Consider the following 10,363-nt stretch of genomic DNA (forward strand, 5'->3'; position numbering starts at 1 on the left):
CCAGTACCGACTTCAAAAGAATGAAAATTGAGTACAAAATTCGTTGAGATTTAGTCGAATTTTGAAAAAGGCGCTAATAAAGAATATTATTCTTAGGTATATAGGTCATTTTAAGAATATTGTTTTTTCCTTGGAAGTCGGTTTTAATTTTTTGTTAAAAATAATAATTTCACTCTTTTTTAGTTATCTACAAGATCAGGCTTTATGCGTAAATAACCACTACGAATATTAATTATCCATATTATATTACTGTAAGCGAAATTGTGGTAAGTGCTTGCAGTTATCTAAGCGATGCTGCAATTTCCAAGCTTTTATCTTTAAAGGTTCAGAAGTTCTGTTCAGTGCCTTTGGACCAAGAAACACCTTCGTATGAAATTTCTCTTATTCGTAACATATGCTTAAGTTACTAGAAACAACATTTTAACCACTATGAGTGTTTTGATAAATTTCAAGGATTTCCCTCGATTTCTCATAGATGCCATCATCAGCTCACCGCTTTCGTATTTTTTATACAAAATTAAGATTATATCCTATACAACAATACAAGAATTTTGAAAATCGGTCTACAAACAGCGAAGTAATCATCAAAAATATCTGCTTCGATGCAAAATATCACGAAAAGTACCAATAATTGGGTTATAATGTGATGACCCATGGTATAATTATGGCTGTGATGTTGATGATCAATCAAATTGATGTGTTGGCTTATGCTTTCAGTTGTTTAAGCAACGCCGAAATCCCCGAACTTGTATCTATAAGGATTCAAAAGTTCTATTCAGTACCTTCAGATCCAGTGTATAACCTGGTGCAAAATCTTACTTTTTGGTAGCATTTACCTCGAATGCTTCTCAAAAAATCAAAATCACTATATGTTTCCATACAAATTTTAAGGAGTCTCCTCGATTCCTCATGGATCCCATCATCAAATCACCACTTTTGTGAACATGGTACCAACCTCGGAATCAACCCTGTATAACAACAAAATAATCATGAAAAGCGGTCCACAAACGGCGAAGTTATGGTTGAACATACAAAAAAAAATATATAAACAGACGAACATAATATAACCTCCTCCTTTTTGGAAGTCGGTTAAAATGAAATATTATGTGCACACTGCACAGCTGTTTTGATTTAAGGGGTACCAGAGTTTTTTTAAAAAAGCTTTTGACACCAATTTTGTTGACATCGCGCGCTATAAACTGAAGTCCACGCGGACGAAGTCGCGGGCAACAGCTAGTAAAATATACAAAGCAATTATTAAAAGCAGATTTTTCCTTGTTCCTACGCGGTGGATAAAATAAATATCAAATGTACGACAAAGTGCATCTTAAGTTTCCTAAAATCGAGATGGGTATTGACGTACCTACTTATTTAAAAATAGGAACTCTTTTCCTTAAATATCTACTTTCATTTGTTTTTGACAAAATATGTTATTAAGTTTCCTGATAAGAAATAAGTATAAATAATAATATACACTGAAGCTACATGCCATTTCAGACCGATCATCCAAAATGGACGCCAAGGTAAAAGTATTGTACCTAAAGCGTAACTTGTAACTTTTCTATAATTTTTTGTATAAGTATTTTATATTGCCACCCGTACAAATAATGTAGGTCCATCAAATGCAGATGATTGAATTTCTCTGGTAATACGAAACTTAATTGGAAAATTATCAGAAGCGACCCAAATTGAATCATAATTTTACTTTACTTTTCAGGTACTTTTCATCGGCTTCGGTGTTCTTCTTGCTGTTCAAATCTCCATGGCTGAAGACCATAAAACATCAACGCCAGCATCAACAACACCAACGAAGCCAGCAAAACCAGCAGTACCAAAATTGCCACTCAAAACTGGACAATCAGGTGTACTAAACAATCCTGACGAATCAAACAAACCATTAAACCTCCTTGGCCAAAAGGAAAAAGATGGCAAAGATGAAAATGACCTTCTGGATCTAGACGCTAAAGCCGCCAAAGTCAGCGTCAACCAAATCCTATAATGATACAAGATGATTGCACTATTGTATATTTTTAAAGTTTTAATGTAGTTAAGAAAATACCAATAAAACCCTTCACCGACAAACTCTGTTGTTACTGTAGTAATCCATATTTTCATCCATTTTATAATATAAAGCCGAAAGTGTGTCTGTCTGTCTGTTACCTCTTCACGCTTAAACTGCTGAACCTATGTCGCTATTTGGTATGGAGATACTTTAGTCCCGCGGGAAAGGACATAGGATACTTTTTATCCCGGAAAAATCTACGGTTCCACGCGATAAACGAATTTTGGAGCAACAGAGTTGCGGGCATCATCTAGTCTTCTTATATATAAAATTCTCGTGTCACAATGTTAGCACAGTGTAGATAAATAGATATAATTTAGTTACCGTACTCCTCCGAAACGGCTTTTAACGAAATTTACATGCATATTCAGTAGATCTGAGAATCGGCTACTGGGAACTTTTTATATTGATAGGTGCATTTGTGGTTTAAATATTAGTAAATTATTACAACTAGAGACTGACAGCGACCATTGTTTGTGCGACGGGATAGCGATGGACGTTGCCACGGTGAGATACTTAATTAGTCACTTCAATAAAATAATATGGGCGAAAATCGAAATACTTTATACGGAAAAACAACGTTTGCCGGGACAGCTAGTTATAAATACAAGAAAATATTACCGTAAAGTCATTGTCATTAGACAGCTAAGGATTTTTTTACAGAAATAGCTGTAAAACATTAAATACTTCACATGAAATAGGAATAGATATTATGTTTGTGTTCATAAATTATCTAGCTTAAGATACGCAAACATAAAAATGCGATGGTTTTACAGATTAAGTATATTGATTTTTTGGTAAAAACTGAATGGTAGGTAAATCACAGTCATGGGACGCAATTACAGTAGTTGGGACACCCAAAACCAGTAGTTGGACAATCAAAGTTTGATTGAAATTTGGTTAAAATTGGTATTGTAGTAGGCAACATTATAAATAATTGTTGTTTCCACATATTATATTTTTATTATTTATTGCAAAATAACGTATATTAATTAAATATTTCACAAAAACTGACTATTGTAACATATCCATACTAATATTATAACTTTATAAGTATGAAAGTCAGTTCGTCTGTCTGTCTGTGAATTACTTCTCCACGCTCAAACCACTGAGCGGATTTTGCATAAATTTGGTACCGAGACAGTTTGAGCCCCGGGAAAGAAAAAATAGTACTTTTTGGCCCAGGAAAATGTGCGGTATCCACTCGATAAACGGACTTGTCGCAATGGAGTTACGGCCGTCATCTATTAATATTATAGATGTAAAAGGATGTCCGTCTGTTTCTTTATCTGTATATCTGTCTATTGTTCAGGTAAAACGTAACTCAAATATTTAGAGATTTCAGATTGTCCTCATCGAGCCAATCGGTATACTCACTACTCAGACAATATTTAAATATGGAGCACAATGGAGAGCGGCTCATTTGCCTGTCCCTGTGGCCATACTCTACTTTTAGGAGGAAGTTGGGTTTGTCATGCCATGCAAGTAACGATTGTGCGCTAACAATATTATCTTTTAGGATGTGAAATAGATCCCACAGGTTGCACAATATGTTCTTAAGTTTGGATTATACTGATGAGTAGCAAAAATTGTATGGCATTTGTTTAATTTAAATCATTATACAACATAAAGTCGAGAGATTTCAAACTAAAGGCTTGCCATTTGCCTACTTCAGCGACAAAAATAATTGGAAAGTACTTTACAATCCAGGGATTTCCTAATAAATAAAACAAAAAGATTGGCTGATTTTGAAAATTCTAATTCCTCTATAGAAACGAAAAAAAAAATTAACGCGTTGTTTAAATATCAGCCCTTATGCAACGCACCGTAGCATTTTACAAGGCCCCCAAATTGCGTTACATTCCCTTATTCATTCCATACAACTAACGGCAACAAGTAGGTTCTTGAAGTATTCAGAAGTCACACTTTATTGAAGTATTCAGAAGACACCCTACGTCAGCTGCAAATTAACTTTCGTATTGAATAATAAGCTTATCTTTCGAATATAATATATCAAGTAGATCAGTATTATTTCATCTAATAACGTCCAATAACTGTTTTTAGCTCTTTTACAATACCAGTAGTAGGACAGGCCAAAAAAACCTTTAAATGAGATAAAAGGTTATTAAGAATGTACAAAAAATACTTAATAGATTGTTATTTATACCATAACACGTTTATAATAACTTACACAATGTGTATCATAAAAAATATTACTAAAAACTTTACCATGTTTCTTAATTTTCTCTTTTCATTTGCAAAACCAAGGCGCGCGTGATGACCATGGCGACAAAAAGATGTTTTATTTTGGTTACACCGCAACCTGATAAAAAATACTCTATTTTTATTGTAGCGTGAATGCCCTTCAATATTAATTCTATTATTATTTACGTCGTATAAAAACCACAAACTTTTATTTTTACGATCAAAGTGTAAAGTGTACTGAAAAATTCTAATGACTCGTATTTTACCTATCTTCCAAATGCTATGCAATATACATAAACGAGTAGTTGAGTCTTTCGTCCCATAAATGTTCGTCCCAGTGGGACGAATGGCTATAAGCGAATTTTTACATACCTACCTATTTAATCCAGCGTTTCGTCCCATGCAATTAAGTTACCTTAACTCTACTAGGGTTAGCAAAAATGGTAGATTTGAATATAAAAAAATACTTTTGTATGCAAATATCTTGCGTCAACACAATATAAAAAAAAAATTATTCATCTCTTATGAATAATTTTCCCCTTTTTTTCAAATTTTCCATTGCTTTTCGCTTTGAAAATTTAATTGCTATCTCTTTCGCACTTATTTAAGTTATTGAGAAAAATGAAAGTTTTATGTGAGATAATAATATTAATTAACGTTAGCGAGCGCCAACAGAAGTGAAAACGAAAGAGTATTATACTTAGTTTTGTTACACGTTGTTACATGACAAATCGCTGTAAAACTGCAGCGCTGTAAGAGCAAAAATTTTTTTGTTTTGTATGGGCAAGCGCCACCGCGTCACGATTTTTTCTATACAAAGGTGAAAACAAAAGTTACTCTTTCAGTGCTGCTATTTTCACGATGAACTTTATATAGGGGACCCAAAGACATTCTAAAGTATTATCACTTAGTTTTGTTACACCCTGTATAGCCGAAGCGTCATAAAAAGAAAAAGAAAAGAATAAAATATCCAATTTTAACTACAATGTTACTCCACTGATGAACAAGCGGGAACAGGGGGAAGCAGTCCTAGCGGAGGGGCGAAAAAAGTGTTTCGTTCACTGTCTTCTGCAATTAAACGGTTTACTATTCGTTTCTATGCAAAATAACTTGGTAAAAAGCGAATATTATTGTAACCTTTTTTTATTTAAATTTAACACTTTAACTGATAGCATCAGGAAATCTGCAGATTACCTAGTAAATGTGCACAGCAACGTATTCTGCATTCTAACAGTAAGTGGTAACATAATTATAAAGATAAAGACTATTTGGGTTATGTAGTATATTTTTCGGATTTAAAAAAATAAAAAAATAAATCATTCAATGTCATTCTAAAAACACGTTTACTTATATGTTTTTGAAAACAGTGTCACAGAACGTATGTTTTTTTTTTTTAATAAAATGGTGCAAAGGATTATCAGCTGTGTAGAATACGTTGCAGTATCAGCAGTCAAAAATTATTGCCCGCCTTTAAGCAAGTTCAAAAGCCACCACAGCGCTACCAGACCTCCCACTGCATTCTCCTTCTCCTTCAGCTGCTCCTCTGTCAGTGTACTGTTTGCTGTGGTGGTGTCAATTTTGTCTTGTCCACCGGGATTGCTTGCTGCAGCCCCAGTCGTTGCATCCGCAGCTTCTGCTGCTTTAGTAGTCGCTTCTTGGTCTTTTTTGCTCTGATCATTGTCCTCAGGTTTATTTTCCCCAACTTTATTTTGCACATTATCTTCTGTTGTGGTTGAAGTTATATTAATTGTCGGAGTCGTAATATTATCGTCCGCTGACCGGCGTACTACGCCAGCCTCGATGGTGTAAGCCAAGCATAGAAAAGCGAATGCGATGAAAAATACCTGAAAATAAACGAGACACATTAAAATATACCCAACACTTGTGATATTAACATTGCAGTAATATACCCTATTCATAAAGGGGGTTGCCCTTTATGAATAGGGTATATTACTGCAATGTTTTCTCGCTAGAGGCAGCACCAAAATGACAGCAAGCAAAAAGTATTTTTCGACGATTGACAACGTTTCTACCAATGTTTGCAACGTGTCGGATTTAGGTCTGATTATTAAGGGTGGGTTGCACCCTTATTTTCCTGTTCTGAGGTTGCACCAGAGGCGTTGTTATAGCTGTTAAGGTTAAGGTTATCGTCAAATATGGCGTCCCTTATGGACTTTAACTAGGGATTTGACAGTTCATTTGACATTTTGTTATGGTTAAAGTTATATTAAAGTACGAAGTACGGTGCACCCTTACTGTATGTGCTAGTTGCGTATATTATTCTCTTTTCCAAAATTTTCATATAGAAAACAATCCTAATTTTTTCTTCAAGTCGTTTCAAAAAGTTAATCAAAATAGTTTTAACATGTGAGAGAATTTTATATTCTGTTACATTAAAAAAACTAATGTTGTTATTGGTAATGAAAAAAAAACATAAATTTCTCTTTTCTTACCTTGGCGTTCATGATTAGAGCAGTTTTAATCTCGCTTTGAATAAAATTTCTTGGTGCTCTATTTTATATAAATTCATAATATGGTAACCAAATATTTTTGTAATCATATTGTTTTACGTCTGTTCTGTTTACTAGAATACTACATTTATTATCCATTTAGCGTCATTGTACTTAATTTTAATGGCTTGTTTTTGAAGTTATTTTTGAAACTTTAAACTGATGACGAAATAATGAAAGATTAAGACGACCGCGTCGGAGCACCTTTTTACACATTCCATAATAAAAAAATATCTTATTTTCATCAGAATAAATACTTTATTTTGTTTTCACAATATGGTTTTATGAACTAAAAAAACTTAAGAGCACAAATAAGTAGTATAATATAATACATTAAACACGGCACGGTAAACAAGGCAATATCGTGGCAATATGTACAACAATAATGTAGACCACAAGGCTAACAAGATATTTTGGTCACAGATTATACTATGTAGAACCAAGACCATTTATCTACAAAAAGTCAATTTTACAGTAAACGAAAAATAGTTGCATATTTTTTTCTTCAAACATTTTTATGTTTTTTATGTGTGAACATTAACTGGATAAGCATAGGAAAAAAGGATGGATGTAGGGAATGCAATACCGGGATACCGGGATCCCGAAATACCGGGATCCCGAAATACCGGGATCCCGCATGCATTTTGCGGGACTAATCCCGGTCGAAAATTTAGCGGGATCCCGCGGGACTGGCGGGATGAGTGCGTGAACTGGCTACAGGCAGCCCACTAAGCAATTTATCATCAATTCACCTATAATTCACTTTAAATGACAATTGTACCAACCAGCGTGGACGCTGAGCAAACTTTTACAGCTGCTGTTGTGTTGAATATCAGGAGCCGTTTGGCAGACGAAACAATTAATACCTTAACATTTTTAACATACTTTTATATATAAGTTGGTTAAAAATTGTTTTTTAGTTTTTTTTTAACATTTTTTTTACGTAGCCATTTTCAAGCAAAGTTTAGTTATTTATTATATAATATTTTTATAATTAAAGTCTGAAGTATTAATAAACCCTTGTAAAAAAAGTGTCCGACAGTGTTTGTTTTATTTATGTTTCTAAGAATAAAAGGAGTTCTATCAAGTAGTCATTATAACGATTTATTTTAAAAGTTTAAGTCCACCCTGCGGGATCCCGCACATACCGGGATCCAGCGGGATTGTGATGGTTCAGTCCCGCAAATACCGGGATTGAAATTATCCTGCGGGATTGCATTCCCTAGATGGATGTATTTCAAGAAAGTTTTACTTATTTCAAAATTACTTTAGATAGCTGGATTTTTTTAAAATATTTGCGTGTGGTTGTGCAGCTTACTGTAAGATAGGTACTTTTTGGGATCGGATAGATATTGGAAATGAAACAAAAATTAAATAAAGTAATTAAATACTTTCATTAAACAACCGACGCTTAATTTTATACAATTAATAACAGAAACATATTTTATCAAGAAACGGATCAGAAAACAACGTTTTGTAACACATTGTTTAATTAAAATATAAGTTTAGACAATAGGCTACTTGACCTCATTTTTTTCTTCATGCTAATCGCTTCATAATCGTTCATTATTACAAAAAAAACTAATATTTTAATATTTTACACAGTAGAAACCCGTAAAAATGTTAATTGAAAAATATGCCTTGGGGGATATTAGATTATCATATATATTGGATGCGAGATCATTGAGTCAATGATATTGGATAATGTAATATAGACATATGATTCATTTCTTCCTTAATCATAGATTTTTGACATTTGCTGAGAGATTGGATCCAATACGGTCATAGAAATAGGTGTTGCCAGTTATTTAATATAAAAAAGAGTTTTTAATTTCTTGTTCGTTAATATGTTTCAAATAATGTAATGTAATTATTTTTCTAATTATATACTTGGATAATCTTGCTGAAATAACAAAAAACAAGCCATATTAAAAATGACGATGTCTTTTGACAAATCAAATTCTCTGAGATCTAGTAACCCTGACGTCAATACCTGTCAGCGTTAGCGCTCTCCATTGGCTATTGAAACCACATATGACGTAAAATACGAGTAGGATCAATGAAATATGATAATGTAATATACAGATATGATCAAATAATTATATATATTGGATCCTATATATGATCATAGAAATGATCATATATAAATGATAATGTAATACCCCCCTTATAAATGGCGCCGAAAACACTGTCCGCCATAGTGTGACGTCATACGTTTTGTATTTTAAGCTCTCTTTATTGAACATTTTTTTATATGTTAAATGTACGCGTCTAAAAGTGCCCATATATAAAAGAATTAAATAAGAAATTAGAAATCATTTGTAATGTTGAAAACTTTTGGAGAAAAGTTTTGGCCATTTCATTTCCCGTCTACAATAAATGGAGATAATTTATAAAACTGATGTTTTATTTGAATTATTCAAGAAAATATATTTTACAAATCTTTCTAGGCTTATTTTTATTATTTATGAACAAATAAACTTACATAATATAACGAGCGCGATAAATAAAAGATATTAAATTACGAATAGAATGACGTCACATCCAATTCGGAAGTACCGTTTTCGTCAGTACAAATCCTATTTTCATAAAATCATATTTTGAAATCGACTTTATTTATCAATCATAAGCTTTTATTTGATGATAAGGGTGAAATACGGTTTCCTAGGCCAAGTTCTACTAGAAATATGTATTTGTTCAATGAAATTGAATATAGGTCAAGTAGCCTATTAAATTTTAATCATATTTTTATATGAATTAAGCAAAATTAAATGTGTAGCAACGAATCATAAAACGGATGACAATCCTTTGGTAGAACATCTTTTAACTGCTGATGCTTTAAATTTGCTGACGAAATTGGTAGCGTATGTAGTGTGTAGATAGGTGGTATTTCCGTAAATTATTTATTTTGTCCCATAAGGTGGTATTGGTATTTATTCATAACCGATCAAGGGAAACGATGCATAAATAAACCAGAAAGAGAACTGCATTAAAAAGTAAAAATCGCCAAAAGTGTAGATAGGTCTTGGTTCCTATGTTAGCGGCTTACAAGTTCTTGTTGTGGATTATTGTTAGAGAAATGACAAGTTGTATAATAAACCAGTCAGCCAGCGACAGTCAAACTTTCGTCATTTTATAAAAGCTGAGTTTACCTGTCTATGACCCTTGTAGAGGTAAAAGAGACCAGCAACTATGGTGTTTTGGTCGTGGTTATTTTAGAAGGTATCCAGTTCTAAAGGTATACCTGACCTTCGATAAAGGGTAATGTTCAATGTTTTATTTTATTTTCTTCAGGATAACTACAGGAATCTCGCCTTCCACTGCCACACATTTTTGACAGTTGCTTTAAACTGCCAGACACCCTTAAACTTCCTTATAGTAGTAGACAGACCATAAAGTTATATACCTAGCGGAATAGAGCAACAATCTCGAGCTGTCAAACGTAACCGAAATTGGTTTCATCTGTGTTTAAAAATATGCGTACGTATACACTTACACAAGCATGATTGAACATGATTTATATGAGATTAAATTGTCAACGTGCGGCACGTGCCGACTGGACGTCAAAAAAAGAGTACTGTTGTCA

General features: G+C 33.2%; 1 protein-coding gene across 1 annotated transcript; it reads right to left on the reverse strand.

Annotated features, from left to right (window-relative positions):
- Nucleotides 1-5,695: 5,695 nt before the first annotated feature.
- On the reverse strand, nt 5,696-6,765 carry LOC121737199. The gene is made up of 2 exons (XM_042128797.1): nt 6,721-6,765; nt 5,696-6,111 (listed from the first exon to the last, which is right to left on the reverse strand). Exons 1-2 carry the CDS (start codon nt 6,730-6,732, stop codon nt 5,725-5,727), a joined length of 399 nt encoding a protein of 132 aa, XP_041984731.1. The 5' UTR covers nt 6,733-6,765; the 3' UTR covers nt 5,696-5,724.
- Nucleotides 6,766-10,363: the final 3,598 nt, after the last annotated feature.

Source organism: Aricia agestis, chromosome 20 (genome assembly GCF_905147365.1).
Source record: "Aricia agestis chromosome 20, ilAriAges1.1, whole genome shotgun sequence".
NCBI classification, from domain to species: Eukaryota; Metazoa; Arthropoda; class Insecta; order Lepidoptera; family Lycaenidae; genus Aricia; species Aricia agestis.